The sequence below is a fragment of the Narcine bancroftii genome, chromosome 8, assembly GCF_036971445.1.
Source record: "Narcine bancroftii isolate sNarBan1 chromosome 8, sNarBan1.hap1, whole genome shotgun sequence".
Lineage (NCBI taxonomy): Eukaryota > Metazoa > Chordata > Chondrichthyes > Torpediniformes > Narcinidae > Narcine > Narcine bancroftii.
Window position 1 is genome coordinate 9565740 of NC_091476.1, and position 27101 is coordinate 9592840.

The 27101-nt window shown below is 40.3% G+C and overlaps 1 protein-coding gene across 3 annotated transcripts in view; it reads right to left on the minus strand.

Moving 5' to 3' along the window:
* Positions 1-233: 233 nt before the first annotated feature.
* Positions 234-27101, minus strand: part of LOC138740345 (neuronal migration protein doublecortin-like) — a 248166-nt gene continuing 221298 nt past the window's right edge. For 2 of the 3 annotated variants that reach the window (XM_069892867.1, XM_069892866.1), the window contains 3 exons: positions 23410-23520; positions 10892-10998; positions 234-6733 (listed from right to left, as the gene is read on the minus strand). In XM_069892867.1, coding sequence (XP_069748968.1) covers positions 6677-6733; positions 10892-10998; positions 23410-23520 — 275 coding nt within the window. In that variant the 3' untranslated portion in view covers positions 234-6676. Of the gene's footprint in view, positions 6734-10891; positions 10999-19735; positions 19960-23409; positions 23521-27101 lie in introns of those variants that run through there. The other variant, XM_069892868.1, reaches the window with a different exon arrangement.

Sequence of the window (27101 nt, forward strand, 5' to 3'; positions counted from 1 at the left end):
ATCATCAGGTTTTTTTTAAGTCACTCCATCCATTTGCTGACTAATTTAAAAGGATGAACCATTTTTGGCATCACAATATATTTGTTGAGTGCCAGAAGGTTTCTGTTCAGAGCACAATTTCCTCATTCCTCCAACTCTGCATTCACAGAGCTGTCCCCCTCCCCCGATCAATTCCCCCTCCTGTCCTATCCATGTCCAACTGTCACATTTTACTTGTTCTCCTCCCCCTGCCCTTTCTTCCCTTCACCGCCTCCCCCACCCTTTTATTCAGGCCCCTGTCTGCTTTTTATTTATACCTTGAAGAAGGGCTCAGGCCCGAAACCTTGGTTACAGATCTTTACCTCCTATGGATGCTGCGAGACCTGCTGAGTTCCTCCGGCATTTTTGCGTTTTTACTGCAATCACAGCATCTGCAGACTTTTGTGTTTCACACAATATTTTTAAATGTGAATTTAGGATTCCAGTTTACAGGAGAAACCAGAATTGTATTGAAATGTAGGTGAGTAAGATATTCTCTTAAAGGAGCATGGGGGTGGGGTGGGGGGTGGGGGGAGGAGGAGTCTGAATCCTGCCTTCTTATCTGGAAAGTATTTATCAAATGGTCTCTTCAATTTTGTTTTGGATTTCCAGCTTTATTAAAAGGTGGGGTTAAGATCAGAAATCTACGTGATTCCTTAACAATCTCAAAAATATTCAAAGCCCATAAAAACTATTTTATCCCCCAGGAGATTTTCAAATTTGGGTTGCACTTCTATTGACATTTTACAATATTCAGAGTCAAAGTGGTGAGATTTTTCACTGTTATTGAGTGTGATCATGGAAATTTCAAGGAATAAATGGAAGTCACCATGGAATCCAATCATGTATAAGAATATTATACATCTTTTCATGAAACGCGCCTCAAACAATGCGGGAAGGGGCTATTTTGTGTACACTTTATCGTCAATGTAATACATTAAAACAAAATGCTAAGTTACTCAGGTCAGGTGACATCTGCGGAGAGAAACACGTTGTTAATGTTTAGGATAAGACCCTTCATCAGATCTGGACCAAATGAGAGGACAAGCCTGTATTAAATTGCAGAGAAAGGCCATTATGGAGGGGAGGTGTCTATGATCGAGTGGAGACCCCGACTGTCCAGACAGCACATTGCTTTGGTGTTGTCTATGAGAGAGATTTGTAGCCGATTCATCTGGAAGACTGTAAATACAGGAAGATGATTAAGGGCAGCAAAGGGGAGAAACAAATTCAGCAACTGTGGGATCCCAAACACAGCATTTGAAATAAAAGAAAATAAATTTTATACATTGTTGATGATCATGCGGATTTAACGAGAGGTTGGCGCAAGGAATCATTTCCATTTCTCGCCTCCAGTCCAACACATTGAGAGGCAAAGAATCTCAATGCCAATTGCCTTAACGATCTGTATTACTGCCAATCTCAGAGGAAAGTTTCTAAACTTCATGAATGTGACGTTGGCTCAACAGTTAGCCTTTCAGTGCACTGATTAAATCCAAACATTTCGAACAACTTCCATCAAATTGGGCTATGCTTTTGGGAACAGAAATTGGAGTGGAAGCTTCAAAATCATTTCAGATAGAGAACAGTAAAAAGCAAAGCACAAAAAGAAGCTTTTCACCACATAGACTTGGTTAGCATTTAAACCCAATCTCTAGGGCTGTCATTGTGCAGATCACAATATTATATTTTAGTTCATTTGGAGAGGATATAAATAGAATCAGCATTTACTGTCTAGTCTAATAATCAGGGAGGACAGTGGAGTTGTTCAGCAATACATTTCTCTGGATGTCAAAATTCTGCAACTGTAATCGGAGAATCCATATTAACCTAGTTCAATGCTGATTGAATGCATGCTGAATGTCAACATTCTAACCAATCTCCAGCTTGCCAATTTGTTCCACATTGTGGCCCAGCCTTCCGCTGATGACCTGCACCCAGAATTAACTTTGCTTCACCTTCCTGCTTCTTTAGCTTCATGCCAACTGCCTCGCACGACAGCAGCCAAACATGGGGACGGTGCCACTTATTCCCGCACATCTCTTGTTGCACGGCGACAGAAACAGTTCATCTGTTTCCATAGCAATGCGAACAGCCCAAGTTGCCCTGTCCATGGTGCGCACGGATAAAAGAAAAACGAATGCAGAATGCAGCCGGCAATGCTTCAGTCTATTATAATTGTTTCTTTCCATCTTTTGTCATTTGGTCTCCATTTGTGACATTTGGAGCGTTAGTGCCAGTTTTTATTTTAGTTGGTCTTTTACCAGATATGCAAATCAGAGGGCAGCTTTTGTCTCTGCGAGCCTTTTGTCTAGTTGAAAAGAATGCACACAAATCAACTGCCACTTTGGTGAAAATATTCAATGAAAAATAAGAAGATCCCACTGTAATACACTCACAGCTGTAATACACTGTAATACACTCACAGCTGTAGGTGATGGTTCTTTGTAACATAAATACTGCTCATCAGTATTACTATCAACCTGAATTCTTACTACCTACCAGCGGTGCACTCGGTTCTGTTCATATAAACTAAACAGTGAACTTGCCTCCAGGAACAGGGACCAGCTCACGAGGTCATTCCACGTCCTGAAGAGCAGAGCTTCAGCTCATTAAGTGTTTTCCCTGATGGCACAGAACTCAACCTCACAGCAATGTGTCACTCTCTGGCCAAGAGGCACCGCGGCAACTGATCGTGTCCACCGCGAGCTCCCTTCTTCTGGTTGGACCTTGAACAGGTGACGAGGTCGGCAAAGCAGGTTACTCATCTGTGACCTCTCAGCAAACCCTCTTGGGAGTGGAGACCATTGAATTACAGCTTGGGCCTGGGCTTTCACACGCTCACTTATCTCACCATGCACTGTATGCAGGGCAAATCCGGAATAAAAGTCTCATTTTGTTCAAAAGCACAAGCTAATATTCAATTTAAAGTAAGCACTCAAGTGGAGTTTATTGAATTAAAGGACAGATCCTTTTCTCTGATTATTGTGACCTTGAGCAACCACAAATGGGCCATCTCTATTCTCCTACCAAGGACAATACTTGTACCTTCTACCTCCTTATCGCTTATACTGTACAGATTGCCTGGGCATGAGAAACATTATTAGAATAATGCACACTGCTTCAACTTGTAATCTTCCACTGCATTTCCTGTTAATAGGGCGACACTTAGCTTGCATGAACCTGAATTAATCTGATCATGTTAATGTGCTGCATTGCTTTTGATCCAAGTTCCTCACTCCCTGGGTCCAGATTTTATTCCCAACCATTCCCTATCAGCATGTTTTCTTCCTGCAAGATCAATGGAATTATATTAACTTCTGCCTTCTTCAGAATTGATGGAGCTCGATGGAGGGAAGAGGATAGTTTGAGGACTGTTGAGAACACATCATCTTAAACTGGGAATTTGCTCAAATGGCTGAAATTAAGGAGCATGGAAACCGGAAAGGGAAGATGCTCTGATGGAATCATTCAGAATAACGGGCAATGGCCAGCAAAATTCGGCAAAATAAGTATTTGTTAACCTTTATTGAATGAACCCTTCAGGCATTGTAGATGAGCCTGGCCCTGCATAAAAATAGGTAAGTGTGGATATTTTCTCTGAGATCTCAAAGCAGTGTGGATTGCATGGGAAGGCAGCTGGAGAGAGGATTGTGTGGCACGTGCGAGAATAAGCAGGTAGCGAGATGGAATTGGAATCAGGGGATCACCGAGATGCGGGTGTTGGAGAGAAGATAGTGGGAGCTGATCAGGATTGGGCATCTGGCAGATAACTGGGATCTTATTGATGATGAATGGAAGGTGGATTGGTGGTGGGTATGGGAGAGCTGCAGATGCAAGGTGTGGTAGATAATAGAGATGGTCCAGGAAGATTTACTTTCTTTTAAAATTTAGACATACAGCTCGGTAACAGGTCCTTTCAACCCACAAGCCTATGCCACCCAATTGACCTACATTCCCAGTACATTTCGAATAGTGGGAGGAAACTGGAGCACCCAGAAGAAAACCAACTTAGACACAGGGAGAATGTATAAACTCCTTACAGACAAAGCCAGATTGGAACCCCAGTCGCTGGTGCTGTAACAGTGTTGCACTAACTGCCACGCTAACCATGCTGGCCATGAAAGGCGCAAAGAAAATTAGGCAGATGATTTTTAGAAGGGGAGCATTTTAGGGTTTCTGAGGGATTTGGCAAAGAGGGGATGAGGAGAGGGAGTTGGCATAGTTACTGTGGTTAAATTGATTCCCTCAGACTTTAGTAGTGGCTCAGATATGGTGAAACCTATTACAAAGCTGAGATAGGCCTCAATCCTCTGGTTGCTTCAATTTTTTTTTAACAATTAACATTTAAATTTTTAAATTTAAATTTAGACAACACGGTAACAGGCCATTTCGGCCCATGAGCCCGTGCCACCCAATTACATCCAATTAACCTATCCCAGTACATTTCAAACAGTGGGAGGAAACTAGAGCCTCTGGGGAAAACACAAGGAGAACATACAAACTCCTTACAGACAGCATGGGATTCTAACTGCTACGCCAACCATGCTGTCTAAATGTTCTCCAAGGCCTCAAATATACAATCAAACTTTTTGCAAGTGGCATCAACAAGCACTCTACAACATGTGGCATGTCCAGCAATGTCCAGAATTAGCATATCGCCCTGGAAGTCTGAGGAACGATCTGGTCCATGGGCATCTACTCTACTTTGTAGATTGTTCTCCAAGCCTAACAGCCCTGTACAGCAATTGCAATTTAATTTTAATTTAGAGATACAGCACAGTAGCAAGCCCTTCTGGTCCAAAAACACCTATGTGACCAATTCACCTACTAACCCTGTACAGGTACCTCTTTGGAACTTGGGAGGAATCCAGAGCACCCGGAGGAAACTCATGGGGAAAATGTATAAACTCCTTACAGACAGATTCAGATTAAAAACCAGTTCCCTGGCACTGGTCTTAAGTTGAATTAGAACTGGATATAGGATAAGTGGAAATTAGATTATGGGCACAATCTGACAAAAGGAAGCAAAGATTACGATCAGATTCTGCGATTGTTCCTCCAGGCAAACATTTTGCCTAATACAATACTCCTTCCTTCTTCCAATTTACAGGGCCATTAAACAATGGATGCTTTGAAAATATTTTTGCAATAAAGTTTTGCACCATGACTTTTTAAAAAAAACCAGGGATGTCAATCATGGTAATCAGGAAGGAATGCCCCAACTGCAATACATCAGGGTGTTGAAATTTGTCCACTGTACTAAACCACTCCTCAGATTCAATTTCAGAAGCAGAATTTACCACTCAGGAGGAATTTCTACCCTGAAGGATTCTACTAATGAATCATCTTCAAGCAATACTTTTCATGGCTGAAGATTGACAGGAGCTTGTACTCTGAAAATAAAGTTGCTTGGCACAATATTCAAAGAAACGAAGCTCACAGGACTGCTTAGTCAATTTGCAATATGAAAACGGGATGGCACTGCAGCACAGAGGGTATTACAGAGTCCACTTTCTTGGACATTCCGCAGGTATAGAAAATACAGAGAAAAGCTGACCATGAATCTTTCAAAGATTGCTTGTGGAATGTAAGAAGCTTCACAATGCCCTGAAATTTGAACTCCACATCAAGCAATATCAACCTGCAAGCTAAAGGTCACACCAAATAATGCAAAGCAGTAAATGTCCCTTCTAAATCAAGAAAGGTTAGTCCTAAACATGGAAAATTTATTCCATTTTAATCCGGTAGCAAGTCTACATTCCCTTTTCCCCTATCAAATCTGTTTTCAAAGAAAAACCTTCACCATCGAATTTTACAAGTACGTATTCTATTAATGCTATTCAGTAAGTTTAGTCATAAAATTGTTTTAATAATTGCACAGGGAGCACATTCACAAATTAAAAACGCTATGTTCTTATTAGTAAATTGTAGAGTTGCTGTCTAATCCTAAATAGTTCTATCCATTCAAAATGTCATATAAAGCAAGAATCAGAATTATTTTGTTACTAAAAAAGTATTAAATAAATGTGATTAAATTTAATTTTAGAAAATGGATATGCTGTTTTTATTAATTTGCGTTTTTCGATCAATGTGTTACTCTAAACTGATGAGTCTTAATGATTTTTGGGGTTTTTTTCACCTCTTTCTTTTTTTAAACAAATTGGATGTTATAACATTTCTGCTCAGCAGAGTATTTTCTTGTATAAAGAAAAAACTGGCAGAGGTTTTCAGTAACTAAAACAGATTTTTAAATGACCATATAACAAGAGCACATTATTATCAAAGAGGAATGGAAAACCATGCAGCTCAATGAAATTAAAAATCAAGGACCACAGGTTTCACAGAATATGTGATGTACAAGAGACCTGCTTGTGTTATGAAATATTCTCACAGTGCTTTATATCTGATGTTTAGAAAAAGGCAGTGATATTCCACGATACAAGGTTTCTCATGTGATGGGCAAAACGATTTTAAAAAAAAGGGCAACTTTTTGGCTTTTTTTTTTGTTTTTTTTTATATATTAGTGTCACTTTGCATTTTGTGAACACCATGAACATTAGTTCTGCACTAGGCAGTTTTCCTTTTTCCAAGTCTCACTATTTCAGATGGCGAACTCCAGGCTTTGATTGCTTGCTCAGTTGCTCACGTTGGTGGCTTACATCGAGTCACCCAGCGAATCCGAATCATCCAGGGAAAGTGGCAGATACAGGTCCTGGAGAAGATGAGAGAGGAAAATGGACTTTAAAATGATTTAAATAAAAGACAGTTTTGGAATAGTTCCACTTTCAGTGATGCTTGTGAAGTTTGTGGACAGCAAATTGGTATTAGTCTTCCAATGCTTGATGCCATTGGCATCATTGCTTGAAATAGACTTCTGGGCCTCACACATGTAGAATTGATAGGACACCTTTGTCTTGGGAAATGGTTTGGGAAATTCAATGGCATAGAGCAAGAAGCTTGCTCCATCCCAGATTCTCCACAATGTTCCAACACTCCTTTCAAAAGCAATGGATTGCCTTTTGAAATGTATTGAGGAGGATTTATACTTATTAAGTCCTGAAACCTGATGCTGCTGGTGGGAAAGGACCGTGGTAACTAGATTTAATTTTGTTTAAATTTAAATTTAAAAATTTTAAATTTAGGCATACAGTATGGGAATAGGTCATTCCTGCCCAAGAATCCATGCTCCCAACTAACCTACAACCCCTGTTCTTTCTGAAAAGTGAGAGGAAACTGAAGCACCCGGAGGAAACCCATTCTGGCACAAGGAGAACATACAAAGTCCTTGCGCCAGATTCGAAGCCGACTCACTGGCAGGCAACAGCCATGTGCTAACCGCTGGGCTAACTGGGCCGTCCTTTGGAATGATTTTCAGGAGGAGCAAGAGTGGCCTCAACAAAAAGAATATTTCCCCATTACTGCTCCAATCACAAATCTAATATTTATGGATCCTGGTAGCAAAACAAGTTGGAAACTAGTCACATAAGCAGCTCTGAGGGCTGAAATAGCTTGAGTGGACAGAGAACCTAGATTAAAAAGTTTATTGATGAGCTAACAATGGCAAACATTTGAAGAAATATTTAACAGTTCTCAATAAATATGCCACCTATTGAGAAACATATGTTTTGTAGAAGGTACACCACTCCACATTCATCTCCTTTATGTGTACAAGGGTCCAGAGAGGCCATTAAAAAAATGCTATCAGCTCACTCACTCGCTCAGCTACCATTGGACTCTCCCCTAATTAGGTCTTGCCTTACTCCTGTAACAATTACTTCAGCTGCAAATTCAGCACAAATCAATCGCCACTCGACCAAGTATTCTTCAAAAAAAGAATTTCTTACTCGAAGAAAGATAACAGAAAACCTGAGAGCGCAGCTTGGTGACATTTTCGTTCTTTTTCCAATGTAAATAGGGAAAACGTTAACTACAGATAAATCATCTTGCCCTTTGATAATTTGGAAATAGCTCAAGTCAATTTAATCCTTCAAAGTTGCTCGAAATGTCTTCAACATTAATTTCATTTTAGTTAAAAATTGTGTGTGTGCCCGTGCGTGCGTGTATTGCTTTCTTGGTTTTTTAAAATCTGTTCAGTTATTCATTATTTTTGGCCATCGATTTCATGGTTCCAGGGCTCGAATATTTCAAAATCTGCATATTTCACCCTTAAAAGAGTAGTGTCACCATCAGTTTTCCACAAAGTGTTTCTTATTCTCATAATGTGGGAGGATGTAAGCATATGATCTCTTGAAATATTGGCTGCATTTCTATTGAAGTGAATCCAACATTTTTGCAGGCACTGGTTCAGTAATTCTTCCAGAGCACCACTTGGTGATTATCTCCATTTCTACCTGCATGAAGTCAGCACCTTTAAAATTTTACAATCTCAAAGTCAGCTTTATATTAGCTTGATTTTAAATTATGCTTAAAATTTAAAAAGCAAGAGAGAGAAAGGTTGTTGTAACATTTTCGAAATTAATAGATCATTATAACATAATTCCATGTGTGCTTGTTATTTTGAAAGAACTATACAATGTAACATCCAATATATTGTTCGATTGCTAAGACAATACTATATGCAGAATGGCCAACTCTCATACTATGAGATCTTATACAGAACATATAGAAAATTACAGTCCCTTTGGCCCTTGATGTTGTGCCAACCCATATATTCCATAAAAAACAGTACTAAACCCTCCCTATCCCATAACCCTCCTCTCTTCCTCTGTCCATCTGCCTGTCTAAGAGTCTCTTAAATGCCCCTAATATTTCAGCCTCCACCACAATCTCTGGCAAGGCGTTCCAGGCACCCACAACTCTCTGCATAAAACATTTACCTCTGATGTCTACCCTAAACCTCCCTCCCTTCACTTTGTACTCATCTCCTCTGGTGTTTGCTGTTCCTGCCCTGGAAAACAGGTGCTGGCTGTCCATCCTATCTATGCCTCTCATAAGCTTGTAGGCCTCTATCAAGTCTTCTCTCATCCTTCTACACTCCAAAGAGAAAAGTCCCAGTTTTACTAACCTTCCCTCATAAGACTGGCTTTCCAGTCCTGGCAACATCCTGGTAAATCTCCTCTGCACCCTCTCCATAGCTTCCACATCCTTCCTATAATGAGGTGACTAGAACTGAATACACCAAGTGTGGTCTTACCAGAGATTTGTAGAGTTACAACATGACCTCTCTACTCCTGAACTCAATCCCACTATCAATGAACCTTAGCCTCCCACAGGCCTTTTTAACTATGCTATCAACCTGTGCGGCAACCTTGAGGGATGTATGGATTTGAACCTCAAGCTCCCTCTGTTCATCCACACTCTTAAGTAACCAACCATTAACCCTGCACTCAGCCTTCTGGTTTGTCCTTCCAAAATGTATCACCTCACACCTGAGGTTGATGTCCATTAACCCACAAGATCTTAAGATTTAGAAGTAGAATCGGGCCATTCAGCCCATCGAGTCTGCTGCCATTCAAATTACGGCTGATGTATTCTTCCTTTCAGGCACATTCTCCTGCCTTCTCCTCATAACACTTGACGCCCTTACTAATCAAGAACCTATCAAGCTCTGCTTTAAACATACCCCATGACTTGGCCACCACAGCTGTCTTTGGCAACACATTCCATAGATTCTCTCTGACTGAAGAAACCTCATCTATTTTATTCCAGACTCTCCCATTGCCGCAAACAACTTCTCACAGTCCACTCTATCTGGCCCTTCTAATAATGGGAAGGTTTTGATAAGATCTCTACTCATCCTTCTCAACTCCAGAGAGTATAAACCCAGAACCATCAAACACTCATCATGTGCTGACCCTCTCTGATGCCAGCACAGCCTTTTTTAGATATAGGGCTCAAAACTCACCACAATCTTCCAAATGTAGTATGACCAATGACTTGTAAAGCTTCATAATTACATCGTTGCCTTTATATTCTTAAAAGGGACGCCAACATTGGATTTGTCTTCCTTGCTACTGACTCATCCAGTAATTTAAACTTCAAGAAATCCTGCACTAGGATTCCTATGTCCCACTGGATCTCTGCTTTCTGGATTCTCTCCCCATATGGTCTTCTTCTTCTATTATAGTGAATGACCATACACATTCCTATGCTGTATCTTTTTCCCATTCTCATAACTTATCCAAGTCCCTCTAAAGTCTCCCTACTTCCTCAACACTACCCACCCCTCTGCCTCTATCATCTAAATTATTTTCATGCAGGTGTAAGGTAGTAGACCCAACATCGACCCCTGAGGAATACCAGCCAGAAATGCCCCCCTTTATTCCCACTCTTTGCCTTAGTTTCATTCTTGTTACAAGGAATGTTAATATAAAGCAGAAATGTTAGGGTCCATTGGCAGAGGTTTAAAATTCTGGGCATTTGAGGTCAACAAATCAATAAATCATTTTCCAGTTTAGATATATGCTCTGCCAAGATTGTTCCAAACCTACGACAGATGTCACATTGTGGGTGAATGATTTCAGTGAATAATTCTGGCCTCCAAGTTTTTTTTTTGCCAATAGTCCCAGTTTTTAATGAACACAAAATGATTTGTGATAAGTATTCGTAGATTTGTTTAATCATGTTGCTTTCATCAAAGACATCAGTGACATGGTTCTTTGCTGTATACCATTCTGTCTTCTGATGTTGGAGTAACTGAATAGATTTATGTTTATTGGGACGAGAGAAAAATATTATTAAGTGGTCACTGGGAGTTAAATACCTCATTAAATACGTGTTAAAAATGCCAAATGTCATTTTTCCAAAATGTCTACATATTTCAAGACTTAAATAGAAAGATGTTTCATGTTGAAGCAGCATCCTTCTGACGGCTCACAGAGGAGGCGGTGAGGAAATATGAATAACTTACCTTGTGCTTGCGAAGGCATCCTGGGCTGGTTGGTGTAGAAATGGGTGTGGAGACTGGAGACTTGTTTGACCTGGGGGTAGAGAGCTGGCTGCTGGAGGTTCCATTAGCTGAAAATACATACAAGAAATATCGAGAAGAGCGCTGATAATGTGATCTGTAAAATGCTTTTAATATACTGAAATGGGCCAAAATGACTTTATCATTTCCCTCGGCAATTAAGCCAATGTCATTGATATCTTCCCAGACAGATGCTCTCTGTTGAGTGTTTCAAGGAAATAAGTACTTACCAGATGGAATTTGTGAGAAAGAGGACATTGATATGAAATGGTAACTCTATTTTTCTCTCCACAGACACTGCCTAACCTGCTGAGTGTTTCCTGCATGGTTTTTATTTCAAATTTCCAGTGTATGTAGTTTTTTTTCCTTTCTCTCACAAACAGGGCCCTCCATAATTTTTGGGATAAGGACATTTTGTCCACCCTTTATTTACCCCGGTGCTCCACAGTTTTAAATTTGCAATCAAACAATTCACATGTGATTATCAAATTAAAATCAAATCAAATCAAATAGCTTTTTATTGTCATTGTACAAGTTATACAACGAGATTTATGACAGTAGTACAAGGTTACCAATGCAGCGACGCAACCACAGGCAGCACCACAGAAGTTAAATAAAAAATTTAATTTACAGTGCCGTATATGTCCTTTATGTGAATGGAGGGGGGGGGGGGGGGGGGTGTCGGCTGTATGTATAATAGATGTGGAGGACAGAGAGGGGAATTTGTGGATATGTGTGTTCAGTGTAGTGACAGCCACTACACAGGGAAAAAGCTGTTTCTGAGTCTGTTTGTTCTTGTCTTGATTGACCTGTAGCGTCTGCCAGAGGGTAGTAGGTCAAACAGATGCAGGGTAGGGTGGGTGGGATCCTTTATTATTGGTTGTGCTCTACTGAGGCAACGAGAGGTGTTGAGATCCTTCGGTAGGGGACATTCAATGATCTTTTCTGCTGCCCTCACCACCCGTTGAAGTCTTTGCCGCTCTTCTTCAGTGCAATGGGAGAACCATACTGTGCTGCCGTACAGCAGGATGCTCTGTATGGTGGAACTGTTTTTATTACATTTTGGTTTGACCATGTAGAAATTACAACACCTGGCATAGCGGTTAGTGCAACACCTTTACAGCGCCAGTGATCGGGACCGGGGTTCAAATCCGCGCTGTCTGTAAAAAGTTTGCACATTTTCCCCATGACTGCATGGTTTTCCCCAGGGGCTCCGGTTTCCTCCCACCATTCAAAATGTACTGGAGGTGTAGGTTAATTGGGTGTAAAAAACTGGGAGTTATGGACTCATGGGCCAAAATGGCATGTTACTGTGCTATATGTCTAAACTTTTTTAAAATTGAAACATTTTTAAATTTAAAAAAAAAGTAAATATTTAGATATAGTCCCCTCATTTCAGGGCACCACAATATTTGGGACATAGCAATGGTATATATATACTGTATTAACGAAGTCATGTTTAGTACTTTGTTGCATAGCCCTTGTCTTCAATGACTGCTTGAGGTCTGTGATTTAAACATCACCAGGTGTAGAGTATCTTCTCTGGTGATGCTCTGCCAGGTCTCCACTGCAGCCACCTTCTGCTCTTGCTTGATTCAGTGGGTCGTCCTCTTATGTTTTCTCTTTAGCCTTTGGAAGGCAGGCTCATTTGGATTTAGATGGTGACTGACATGGACATTCAGGAATTTTCCAGCTTGTAGCTTTGAAAATCTCCTTTGTTGGTTTATCAGTATGTTTGGGATCACTGTCTTTCAATTAATTTAGAGTCATTTGCTTGAACTTGAGCAGAGAAGATATCTATATATACCTCAGAATTCATTTTGCTTCTGCCATCCACAGTTACATCATCAATGAAGATAAGTGTACCATAACACCCCCACAACCATGTTTCACAGATGATGATATGCTTTGGATCTTGGGTAGCTCCTTAACACCTCCACACATTGCTCTGATACAGGTTAATCTTGGTCTCATCTGCCCACAAGAGCTTTTTTCAGAATTATACAGGCTCTTTGTGATGAGCAAACTATTGGGACTGAAGGTGGACAAATCCCCTGGTCCTGATCGGATGAACCACAGGGTATTGAAGGAAATGGTGGGAGTTATAGTCGATATGTTGGTAGTCATTTCACAAAATTCTCTGGATTCTGGGCAGGTCCCGGCAGATTGGAAGACAGCAAAATGTCACGCCACTTTTTAAAAAAGGATGTAGGGAGAAGATGGGCAATTATCGGCGAGTTAGCTTATCGTCTGTAGTCAGGAAAATGGATGAAGTGGTCATTAAGGATGAAATAGCGAGACATTTAGAATGAAGGGGGTTCCATCAGGCAGATGTAGAATAGATTCAGAAAAGGGAGGTTTTGTTGTCAAACTTGCTGGAGTTCATTGAGGATATAATGGGTGAGGTAGATAGAGGGGAACAGGTTGATGTTGTATATTTGGATTTCCTGAAGGTGTTTGATAAGGTGCCGCACAAGAGACTTATCAATAAGATACAGATCAATGGGGTTGGGGGTGGGGGGTAGAAATATTTGGCATGGATTGAGGATTCGATAACTGATAGAAGATAAGGAGTCAGGATAAATGGGTGTTTTTCTGATTTGTAGACAGTGGTAAGTGGGGTGTCGCAGGGGTTAGTGCTGGGCCCGCAGATGTTCACCGAACACATTGATGATTTGGAAGAGGAGACATCATGCAGTGTAGCAAAGTTTGGGATGATACTAAATTGAGTGGAAAAGCAAATTGTACAGAGGATGTGGAGAGGCTGCAGAAGGATATGGTTAAGTTAGGTGAGTGACCAAAGGTCTGGCAGATGGAATACAATGTGAGGTCATCCTCACCATTTGGTAGGAAAAATAGAAGAGTAGATTATTTAAATAGTGAAAAACTGCAGAATGCTGTAGTGCAGAAGGACTTGGGAGGGTTTGTGCATGAATCACAAAAAGTTGGGTTGCAGGTACAACAGGTTATTAAGAAGGCAAATGGAATGTTGGCCTTCATCACTAGAGAAATTGAATTTAAGAGCAGGGAGGTCATGCTGCCACAATACAAGGTTCTGGTGAGGCAGTCATACTTGAGGAAGGATATACTGGCCTTGGAGGCAGCCTAGAGGAGGTTCACCAAGTTGATCTGGGAGATGAAGGAGTTGACCTACGAGGAGAGACTAAATCGTCTGGCATTATATTCATTCAAATTCAGAAGAATGAGAAGAGATCTTCAAGAAACATAACATTTTTTGAAAGGGATAGTTAAGATAGAGGCAGGAAAATTGTTTTCACTGGTAGGTGAGACCAGAACTAGGGGACACAGCCTCAAGATTCAAGGGAGCAGATTTAAAACGGAGATGAGGAATTTTTTTTTCCCCAGAGAGTAGTGAATCTGTGGAATTCTCTACCCAGGGAAGTGGTTGAGGCTACTTCATTAAACATATTTATGGTTCAGTTAGATAGATTTTTACATTAAAAAAAAAAGGAATTAAAGGATATGGGGAAAAGGCTGGTTGGTGGAGTTGAGTCAATGATCAATGATAGGATGGCTCCTATTTCTTATATTCTTGTGTTCTTGGCAAACTGTAATCTGGCCATCCTGTTTCTGTGCATCTTGCAGTATAGCCTCTGTATTTTTGTTCATGGTCTTCTGTAGACAGTAGTCATCGACACATCCATGCCTGCCTCCTGAAGGGTTTTTCTGTTTGTTTTAGTGTTTTCTTCATTCTGATGAGAATTCTTCTGTCATCAGCCGTGGAGATCATATATGGCTTATCAATCCCTTTGCAATTACTGACCACACCAGTATACACTTTCTTCTTAATGATGTTCTACACAGTCAATTTTGGATATCCTAAGGTTTGAATATCTCTTACTGTTTTATTCTTGTTTTTTAGCCTCTAAATGGTTTCTTTGACTTTCATTGGTACATCTCTGGACTCATGTTGAAATATGGCAACTACAGACTCCAAAGATGATCAAAAGTTGAGAAGCAAGCCTAGCTCTCTTACACCTGCACCAATGAAGCAATTAATCCTACTCACAAACACCTGTGAACCCAAATGTCCCAAACATTATGGTGCCCTAAAATGGCGGTCTATGTGCAAAAAGTGCTGTAATTTTTACATGGTCAAATCAATATATACAAATAATCTTGAATAAAGTCTGGAATGTCCACTTTAAACACGTGAATTGTTTCATTACAAATTTAAAACTGTGGAGCACAGGGGCAAATAAAAGAAAAAAATGTCTTTGACACAAACATTATGGAAGGCACCGTATCTTATGATATAGAAGAAAAATGTTTCCCCATCCTCTCCCTCAGAACGTTCCCAGCGGTCCTTTTCCCTTTCTTTTCCATGTAACCGACCCTCTCCCACATCCCCATTGCCTCCCCCACCCCCTCTTCATCCACTCCCACTTCTCCTTCCACATACAATAGTCAAGAAGTCTGCCAAGCAGATGTGAGAAGACCTGTGTGGAATCCCACATGACTACAAGGAAAAAAAACAAAAACCCATCACTGGAAGGTCAGGACTGAACCCAGGTCGCTGAGGCCGTGCAGCATTTTAATTATAATTTAATTATTTCCAAACTAATGCTCTGTCCTCGACCTTGTGTTTTCCACAAAAGAACAGGATGTTTAAGTACAATGCTTGCTGATAATAGGCCGGAAAATAATACTCATTTTCTCAACACATTACTGTATATGATAAAAGGAGCCAGTGAGTTGGAAACCCATAAATTGACTCAAAATTCAACATAGTGTAAGTATGAAACATTACAAGAAAGTCAATTACAAGTATTGCCTTACATCTACAAATAAACATAAAATCTGTCCATAAATACATAAATTCTTGCAGCACGAACTTGGGACTTTAACTTATGAGATTGACATTGTCAGAATCTTATCACTATATTGTTGCACGTAACTCACTTTCTGGCTGCAGTGATTTACATCCTAATCTGTTAATATTAATATTAACTTTTAATGAGAACAGTTCAGCACTGGGTGAGATGACTTCCACATTTCAGGCAAGTCTAGGATAACACATGGAGACTGAGCAAGGGAAGCAGAGTTTGGAATGCTACTGAAAGCACAACGCAGCATGAACAATCATTTTCAAAAGGGGAGGAAATCAAAGCAACCAGACATTTGAGAAATACAGCAGCATTTCTGCAAACTAATCAAGTTCTGAAATTCTTCATTTCCTCCACTGTACAATATTAACAGCAGGACATTTTGTATGAAACACCAACAAGTTGCATTTATAATGTCTATTATAAAAATATAGCAGAGTATAATTAAGTACCATTTAATGAAAACCATCTTTTACTCAGCCAAACTATCAAAAGGTAATTGTACTCTGGAAAGAAGAACAATGCTGGGGATGGAATTACATTCAGTGTATGGAGTTTATGTATGATTGGAAGTGGATTTTAAATTAGTAACAGCACGAGGATTGGCATGCATAGCACAGCACGTAGCGAGTTCACACACCTAAAATAAGGAGAAAACCACCTCACAATCCAGGTTTGAAGGCCAACATTCAGCCCTCCGCAGGGGATTCAAAAGAGGGGAATTGGGAAGAAAACACACATTGCTGGAGGCCAGTATTAATCTGCCCCAGACTGCTGTGGAAATATTCCATATCTATTGGCAAATAGGGACCCCCAAGCAAATGGTTTTCGCCATTTTGTCCGAGTTTCTATTACAGTGCTATGCTCAACTCCCAGAATGGTGTTCATTAACAGAGATGAAGATACATAAAACCAACATTTTGGGATTGAGCATTCAGAGAGCAAAGGAGAACTTCTTCAGGGTAGGCATCCCTTGAAGAGGTTTCATTGAGTTTTGCAGTAGACAGAAGTAAAACATGAAAATCTGCACACATCATAATTGAAGGGACCATAATAAAGTGGCCTGAATTGAGCTATGATTAGCTGGCAATTCCACCTCAGACATCTGTGATTCATGTCCTTGTAACTTGCACTCTGGCCCTCATTTACAGACATTTACAGTGTTAAAGTAAAATTGATTATTTTCATGATTTTTTTCTTAGATTAATATATTAAAGAAATAAACAATTTGAAGAGTCTATACATATTTCTGATAATCAGGGCAGTTCCAAAAATTTTAGAAGCCGAGATCTGTCAGTCATCAAAGTGCTCCAGAGATGTGCCCTCAGATTCTGACATGTGAGACTTGATCATAGTAAGGACCTGCTCCACCTTCCAGACACAGCTTGGTCAAAGCACTGTTTCCAGAGGATGGGCAGACCACTACGAGAAGCAGGCTGAATCTAACACATCTGCCCACTATTATGGGCATTGTCTGTGGGAGGAATGACCTTCAGTTAATTTTGGCTGTTATAACAAGGTTCCCTTTATTGTCGTGTAACAATGCATAAAAATATAATATACATGATACTCTTCAACATATGTCTGCCGTAAGGCAAACAAAAAGTGGACATGAGCATTGCCTGGCAGATCTAAACCTCTATCAGATCAGGAAGCCTTCAGTGCCTGAGGCCCTTTAGGAGCCCTTACTGCCATCAGTACCCTCTCGAATCTCAGTTCTGATACCTGGTTCCCATGAACCAGTAGCCAACAGCCTATGTTGGTCCTTCAGCCACTGAGCCCCTCGCTGGTCTGCTGCCATGGTCACCTTCCCTATAGGGTTGTCTCCCATGCTTCTCCTTACCAACAGAGGCTGTTCTCCCCATTTCTGGTGCACTGTACCGATCTGCCTTTCCCCTGGAGTCTGCAAACCCCCCCCCACCCCCCCCACCCATGGTATGCTGACCAACACAGGCACTGCCACCTTGGAGAGACCTTGCAAGATTTTAAAAAAACAGTAGGCTCCTTTTACAGGCCACTAAGTCGTTGACATCACAATCGGGCAGTAGGACCCTGCAGAGCAGCGCTGTGTCTTCGATCCCCACTCTCCTGGGTCTGCACAAGTGGCAGCGCAACCATTTTTTAAAAATAATGTTCTTTATATGTTCTTGTTGGCTGAGAAATTGTAGACATTGGACACTTTAGTTAGACTTGTTCATTCATCTTTCATCTCAAAACTATTTCATGATTTAAGTCAATGAATCTCAGTCTAATTAGGTGTTAGTCTAAATTTTAAAAATATATTGATCACTATAAAACCAGCATATAATTGTTTTTTCTGGATGCTTTAGATCTTACCAATACTGAACAGCTGCATTAAATGGCTTAACTTCTGGAGGTTTCACAAATGGTACTCGTATAAGATGGGAAATTACTTACAGGAGATTTATGACTCAGATTGAATGGTAATTTGAACTTTCTTTCCAAATGGGCTATGGATTAAAAATGCAACCATGAATTATATCAACATGGACACTATATTGTAATTTAACCTGTAAAGTACTCTGCAGGCATGTTAACAGTAAAGTAATTCTACAATAATTTTGGAATCTGAAATAAAAAGTGAGGTGAAAATATCAGAGAATTTCCTCTGCCTGGGCAAGAGTCTGCAGGATCTGTATGTCCATAATATACAAGCAACTAAGGAACTATCTTGATTTTGTGCAAATTTTTAAAATCCTATCATTTTCTTTTTTAAGGCAGGAGTGCAATGTACTGATGTACTAATTTGATCATTTTTGGATTTTGAAGCAGCAGCTAGCTGAGCTTGTAGACAACAGGCCTGGCAACAAGCCTGCTATTGATTAAACAAAAGGTAATTTGCAAATACATTCCGAACGAGAAAACTGAGTGCATTCAATTGTGCAGGCTAAAAGGGGGATATGGTGGGCTGAGTTCACTGTTGATATCACAAAGCATCTGGATTTAGGGTACAAGAGGGAGTGCGGGTTGCAGGGAAAGGAGTGCAGGAATGGGATTGCTCTAAGAGTTTCTACCAACTCAACAGGATGAATAACCTTTTTCTTCTACATCATGAGAAAATGTGAGGACTACATGATCTAAGACCAGATGAGGGTGAGAATGTGAGTTTTAAAATGATGACCAGGAGAAAGGGAGACTAACCACATTCCATTTTCTTGTTTACACATCAACAAGGCTAGGGCTGATTATGATCTCCTTATCTGGCAAAGACAGTAACCATTGGATCAGGGACACAATCCTGGTGAATGAATCCTAAAAGAGTACTAAGAAACCCGGACTTAAGTGGTGAAATATTGTTTGAAAGTTCTGGAAAACTGGAAGTTTGTCTGTATAAATATGTAACTTGTAATACTCTCTTGGGGTGAGACTGGTCACTTGTGGCAGTGCTTCAAGCTGTAACTGAGTTCTCATGCTTTACAAAGTGAATTTAGAAAGGTTTGCAGCTGTATTCCTGTTTATTTATCAAGTAATCTTAGGTCCACTTTAACAGGTAAAGAGGGCCAGAAGCTAAGAAGTTGCCAAGGGGGTGCTTATGTTGGGGTGTAGTTTTAATCAAGAATGGGGTTCAGGATATAAGGACAGTGCGCAGGTTCTCCAATGGAGGATTGCTGGGTGAGAGGATCAGAAAATTCACAATAAAGCCAAGGAGTGGTGATTCAGTACAACTCCACACATTCTTCCCCCTCCCCCTGAAATAAATGAAGCCTTACAAATTATTCCCTGGGAATTACATCATTATATTCACAACTGTCAATTTGATGTCGCCAGAATGTTTCACGACAGGGAATTTCCTGGGTGACGTGAGATAACCTGCAAATGGTTGTATTGTGTTTCATTTGTAAGGGAAAAAATTAAATTGTATAGCATTGAAACAAAATAAGCAATTTGCAATTGAATTTTAATTATTTTTTTCGAGAGAAACTGTAATTAAAAGCCAGTAGTGGGCCCCACTTTACAGCAAGAAGCTGCAGCAAGCTCGAAAATTGTAACTGGCACAACTGAAGAACATCTGCTGGCATTGAACATTTCCTTTGCTAATGGCTCCTGGGAACAGCTTCTGCTTCAGGGAGGAGACTGACAACCTCTTATCAGCTCTGAAATTGCTGCTGGTTCATGCAGAAGGCAATTTCTTTGTCTCTGAATCTGTCAGTGTCAAAGCACAAAATTATAATTCAGCATCTGCCATTCACCAAATCAGAATCACTGGCTTCTGAGGTCAAGTCCAATTACAAAATGGTTAGAGCTAGGACATCTCCTCTAGCTGCCACCAGGCTTCCTCTGCAAAGCTTGCGATTTAATTTAACAGTCGTTGCAGAGTGTTTTTTCTCGGGCCAGCAGTCACGTTGCTGCAAAGGATCAAATACCAACTAATTAGGAAATGCCTTCCCAAGATCGTGTTCTATGGCGAGCTCTCCACTGGCCACCGTGACAGAGGTGCACCAAAGAAGAGGTACAAGGACTGCCTAAAGAAAGCTCTTGGTGCCTGCCACATTGACCACTACCAGTGGGCTGATCTCGCCTCCAACTGTGCATCTTGGCGCCTCACAGTTCGGCGGGCAGCAACCTCCTTTGAAGAAGACCGCAGAGCCCACCTCACTGACAAAAGACAAAGGAGGAAAAACCGAATACCCAACCCCAACCCACCAATTTTCCCTTGCAACCGCTGCAACCGTGTCTGCCTGTCCCGCATCAGCCTGCAGCTGACATGGACATTACCCCTCCATAAATCTTCGTCCGCGAAGCCAAGCCAAAGAGAGAGAGAGGAAATGCAATACAGTGGAAGCTACACACATGCGAGTTCCATTCAATCATCAATCCTTAATTATACATTTCTATTGACCGAGCTGTGCATTTATAATCAAGGAAACTTGGACAAAATTTACCAGTATTTAATGAAATTCATCCAAGAAGATTGAAAAATGTTTGTAGTTTGACTCCGTTAACTCCACTACCCTTGGGTCGAAAATCACGGATTATGAATGTAGCTCCATTATAATTGTACTGTTGGTTAGTTTGCTTGCGTCTTGGTCAATTGGGGTGCAGCAGTCACCATCCGTTTGATTTGTTAATGTTTACAGTTAATAATGTACGCTTTACAGAGCAGCCTGTAACCAGTTTCTTTAAAAGTCTTCAGAATAAGATGAACTCCAAACTCTACAATCCAGTGAAGGGGGAAATCCATTTGACCAACTTGGATTGGGATGATGCTGTGCAAAGGAGAGATGGAGGGACTCCATGGGTCAGGCAGCATCCGTGGAGAGAAATGATTGACGTAAATTGTGGAAGAATAGATGCCTGGGAAAAGCGATTTCAAATGAAGAGCAGGAATATTGTGCAAACAAGGAGCTGTAGGTCGCAACCTTCAGGAAGGTGCATGGTTAACTCTTGAATGACCATCAGTGACCAAAGATTTACTTGGCATGTTATGAGGCACCATGGGGCATTTTACCTGTAAATTCTCTTTTTTATTTAGACATACAGCACTGTAACAGGACCTTCCAGCCCAAGAGCCCTTGCTACCCAAATAGCTCAACCCCCGTACGTTTTTAAGGGTGGGAGGAAACTGGAGTGCCTAGAAGAAACCATGCAGACACAGGGAGAATGTACAAACTCCTTACAGACAGAGCTGAATTCAAACCCGGGTCACTGGCACTGGCATTGTGTTAACCACTAAGACAAATGTACCACCGGAATTTTAACTGGACCAATTGGGTTAAGAAGTATGGACCTAAAGATTAAATGGTTATTGAAAAAGACATTCACAAAGGGAGAGGCTTGCTTTAGATATAGTATTTTGCTATTTCTTAACCATGATGTTCAGTCAAAAAGGATGATAAAAGGAATGAAAATAAGCCAAGAGACTGAACCAATATTTTGAACTTTGTATGAATTTTCTTTGGTACCCAATGGTTTAATGAATGCATTTGTGGGAGATAGAAAGAAAATGTGCATCACAAGACTCAATGACGGTGTATTCCACCTGTTAGAAATGGATCTTCATCATTGGGATTGACAGTAACATTTATTGGAATCCATCAACCCTGTCTCACTATAGGTCTTTAGCCAAGTGGGCCATTCTTATTTTCGGAGACTTAAGTACATTGTCAAGACTGAGACTTCAGCACTGAGGGAGCATAACACTATTAGATGCAAATACTGTCTGTATAATTAACTTGGATGTTAAAATAAATCCACACATCATCATCCACCTGACCACAACCTTGGATTATATGTACAATTCATAGTTTCTACTGTCTTCATATAGTCTATGATTTTTCATGTTGCAACAGTAACTGTACATCAGGAAGGATTTCATTGGCTGAATAAGTGCTACACCCTGAGGTCAAGAAAGGCTCCTTTAATTCAAATATGCAACACCAATTTCCACCGCACAAGGGAAGTGATTTTTTTTTCCCCTGGAGTAAATTGTGACCAATTCTGGGTCATTTTAAATGACTCAAAAAATTCACCTAGCCCCTTGTGTCCTGAATCCCATGACACCAATGCAAATCCCCTATTCTTTAGGAACTCAGTGGGGAAGCATGATTCACATCATTCTGGGCATCCTATCTCAGGTGAAACTGGGAACCATTTCGGCAGTGTATTGAGAAGCATGAAAAGTAAGATATTTACACTCCCCTTGGCCAAGCTGCCTTATGATTCTAAGATTTGAGCAATATCAATCTGATACCATGACTCTCCTAGATCTTCTGCTGTTTCTGATCTCCCATCTAACCCTCTAAATCTCCTAAAACAATTCCCCATCCCACACCCATGACCCCCGTTCAAGGAGACAGGTTCCAAAAGGCTTGAAAAGCAGATTGTTCTAGCTCCAACTTGCCCAACCCTCTCCAATGGCGAGCTCCAATAGCCACCTCCCAACCTGGCCTCATGAAATGGGTGAATGCTGCACTTGGGCTTTTGACACATTGTCTCTATACCATTCTGGTGCTCCTTCAAGAATGTATTGGAATTTCCAGACACAGAGACTCTCAAGTCTTTCTCTTAAATATTTTTGTACAAGAATTTCATGTACACAAGCCAGGCAAGTCTACCAGTTGTGTAGAAGAGTTGAAACCATGTTGAAAATTGATATAATTGAAGTAGATTTTGCCAACACCTTGATTTTATCCAGATTCCAGCCAATATGACAAGGGGCCCTCACGTAGTTATTTTAGCCAAGTATTTTGTTTTAAATTGTCCTGGCGTGTGTTTCTAGTCATAAAAGCGTTCAAGCATAAAATTATTTAATAACCTTAAATAACCTATTGTTGAGGGACATTACAAAGTAGAGGAACTTAGCTCCATCTGAGATGCGTCAACTCTCCACAAAACTTGTATGTAAAACATTTCAGAGTGAAGCTTGGTTTCCACTCATATATTGAGGGCCCCTCTACAATGATTGCCTAGTGACTTTAACTTCACAAGTTACTTTAACATGAACTTTTCAATTAACATTAAGATTTACAAATACTATATTTTCTTGAATTGTATTTGAATAATTATACCCTTCATTTTATAAATAACTAGTGTCAGTTTGCAGTTTTCTTTTTGCATATTGTGGCTTTTGAAATACCAGCAGGTTCCACTTACCAGAGTCAGCAGGAGACTTACTACGACGTGAAGCTCCAGAGCTCTTGCCTGTAGACCTTTGTGTGGGATTAACTGGTTTACCTCCAGGATTTGTCTTCACCACGCGGCATTCTGGTTTAAAATAGAAAAGAGTAACAGGTAACAATAAATGGACACAAATAATGAAAAATGTACTGCAGCATTACAAATGACCATATCCATCCGACTTCCTGCCTCACTTAACAGGAGCTGGGCATTCTTGCAATATACCAACAATGAAAGCCATCCACTGTAAATAGACCTTCCTCTGGCTCTCGAAAAGGGTATCAATGAAGAGGCTTGATCAATGGGACAATTTTCAAATGGATATTTACTAAATTATATATTTTTTTGTATGCTAGAAAAACATGCTGAACTTGTAGGCCAGCCCGGGCCAAGAACACAAAAATGGGAGCAGAGAATATTCCTGCAAGTCTACATCTTGCTATTGCCATATGCTCCACGATCTGCAGTTCAGTAAGCAATTGTGGTCATTCTTATGAAGGATTTATTCTGACTTCACTAATTAGACGAAAGGTTTAGCGGCTTAAATAGTTTTGTTATGCAGAAGTCCAAACTCGGGGAAAGTTCTGAAATTAGGATTTTCAATCTAATTGTGTGGTTCTTTATTACTTAATAGCTAACAATTATCAGATAAAATCTACTGCTTCGTTGCGAAACTAAAAGTATTTATGCCAGAAAATAGTAGATACAACTATTTTGGTTGGATTTTTAAATGTGTTACCATAAACTATGAGCCATATAATATCCTGATAAGAAACTTTCACATTCTGAGACTAAATGATTACCCGTACAATTAATCTTTTTGATATTAAGCTTTGGTTCTCATCATTTAAAGTGAACAATGACTGTCTCTTTTACATTTATGTTTTGGTAGATTCTGTGAGGTGCCAACCCATAATGTCATTATACAGCCCTGCACACTTTTCTCATCTTGCCTTGGGCAAGCATAAACAAAACCCTTTTGAGGACTTCCTAACAGCATGACACTGTGAAAGAGCAGTCTATGCAGCCCAGTTGGTTTATGCTACCATTTCTGTTCTACTTTTCTCACCCTCTTCACCTAATTCTATCAGGCTAGGCATTAATCCCTATTTTCTTTACTTAGACTCAACAGCTAGAACAGCTTAGACTCAACACCCTGATTCTGTAAATGCGTTTCTAAGAATTTCAGTGACTACCCTACATGAACAACTTTTAGTGTTGGTCTCTCCATAACTGGAAGCATCTCTCTTATTATAAATTAATTCCGGCTTTATTCTATCACTGGAATGCTGTAGAAACTCAGCAGGTCTCACAGCATCCATAGGAGGTAAAGATGCATAACTAACGATTCAAGAAGAGCTAAGGCCTGAAATGTCAGTTATACCTCCTTTGGACGTTGTGAGTCCTGCTGAGTTCACAGTGTCTACAGACTTTCATGATTCACCCCCTAGTGCAGCAAGTAGAATGAGCTTGGTGAAGTATTTGGGCCAGTACACATTACCAAGTGAATCATTTATCCTTCTTAAGTGATTTTCTTTTATTCATTCCCAAGATGCAGACATCATTAACAACGTCCATCCTTAATTGTCCCTGGAGTGGAGACAATTAAGAGTCAATACATTGCAGTAAGGTTTTAGATCCATTTGGGCCAGGCTGGGTAGGTACACCAGATTTTCATCACTGAGGGCTTTCTTTACAACAATTCAATGGTTTCATGGTCACCTCACTATTATCAAGATTGGATTTTCTTTTAATATTTTAACTACCTAACTGTAAATCCCTTCACAACTATATTGGGATAGGAACCACTGTCACTAGATTGATAGTCCAGGACGTTACCTTCTCCTACAGTAACTTAAAACTATGCCAGATGACCTGCCTGCATTCTTGCAACCTGACTTCTATTTCCTTGCTTGTGTCTTTATGTACATGTCCTTGTCAAATGTCTTCTTTAAGATTCCCCTTCACATTGCCTCTATTCACATAATTTTGGAGGGAGATTTCTCTGATACAATAGGAAACAGCTCCATGTTACCAAGAGCAGAATAAAATGCAGGGAAGTCTGTCTTTCACTGATGATTCCTTTTTCCTGAAGGAAAGGGACAAAATATCTTGATGCAAATATAAATAATAAATATTTGGGTAAAATGCTAAGCAGCCACATGTAGTGACAGTCCACGAGAGGACAATGCCTTCACAAAATACACTAGAGTTCCTTGCCTAGGCTACTACTCTGCCAGCACTTTTCAAACCTGTAACCTCTAACAAGGATAAGGGAAGCAGGCACATAGGATGACCAGCAACTGGTATTCAAGGGCAGCACAGTTAGCACAAAGCTGTTGAGGCACCAGCGACCTGGTGCTGTCTGTAAGGAGTTTGTACATTCTTCCTGGGTCTGCATGGGGTCCTCCAGTTTCCTACCATCCTTCAAAATGCACAGGGGTGGTAGGTTAATTGGGTGTTAATGGGCAGCATGGGCTCGTGGGCCAGAAGGGCGTGTTACTGTGCTGAGTGTCGACATTTAAATTTAACTGCAGTTTATCTCCAAGCACCTTCACTCAGGATTATTTTATTGTTTCTGGGTCTAAAGCTGGAGTGGTAATTATTATCAGAGCTGCTGCTTAACAGCACCAGACTTGGGTTCTCTGCTGACCTCAGCTCCTATCTGTGTGGAGGTTGCATTTACTTCCTCTGAGAGTCCGATTTTCTCTGAAAGCCCTGGTTTCCTCCCACACCATGTTAGTAGATTAATTGGCCACGGTCTGGGAGCTGAGACACAGAATCTTGCAAGGAGTTGATAAAAATGTAGGAAGCATAAACATGGGGCTTAGAATAAATAGGTGGTTGATGACTTATTTCCCTATGACTCTAATCCCTTCAATTTCCTCCCAACCAGTAACTGTCGAAGTATCTTCAGAGGTTCAAGAAGACAGATTATCACCATCTTCTCAAAATCAATAGGGGATAGTGAACTAACACTGGCACTCCCAACAATAAATAAAAGAGCAAATGGATAGGTAATCAAAAAAAACTAAAGAAAGTGAGATCATTTACTGAGATTTGCTCGGCTAAATTATTATTGTTTCCCCTTTAAATGTTAACTGTGATAATGCCTTACCTGTTAAATTCCCACAATCCAAAACACATTGCAAATGAGGAAAGGTTGGTTCATCTGCTTCTCATTAGATTAAACCAGAAACTCTATGATGGCATTTTTCAAAGCAGTAAAATGGACACTTCACTAAGTGACACATTATTTCATGTGATTTTTCTGTTAAAGAAGCAGCCAGAAACAATATATATCACACCAGAATATATTCTACAATCAGAGTTTGTTGTGAAGTGTGGCTGCTTCATGCCTCCATGGCTCTTACAAAATGCATTTGTATAAAGGAGCAGAACCAGCCGGGGAATTAAATGACTGCTGGACTGAAATAAAATTGTCTGACCTTGACATGAACTTGATTTTGTAATCGGTGGAATATTACTGGCAAATCATCAGAAAGCAGCATTTTGAAGTATTTGGTCGCTGGTGCATAAAGCTTAGACAATCTGTTTGGGAGACACACAGGAGACTGCAGATGCTGGAATCTAAAGTTAAACACAATCTGCTCGAGGAATTTAGCAGGTCAAAGAGCGTCAGAGTGAGATAAAGAATGGTGATCATT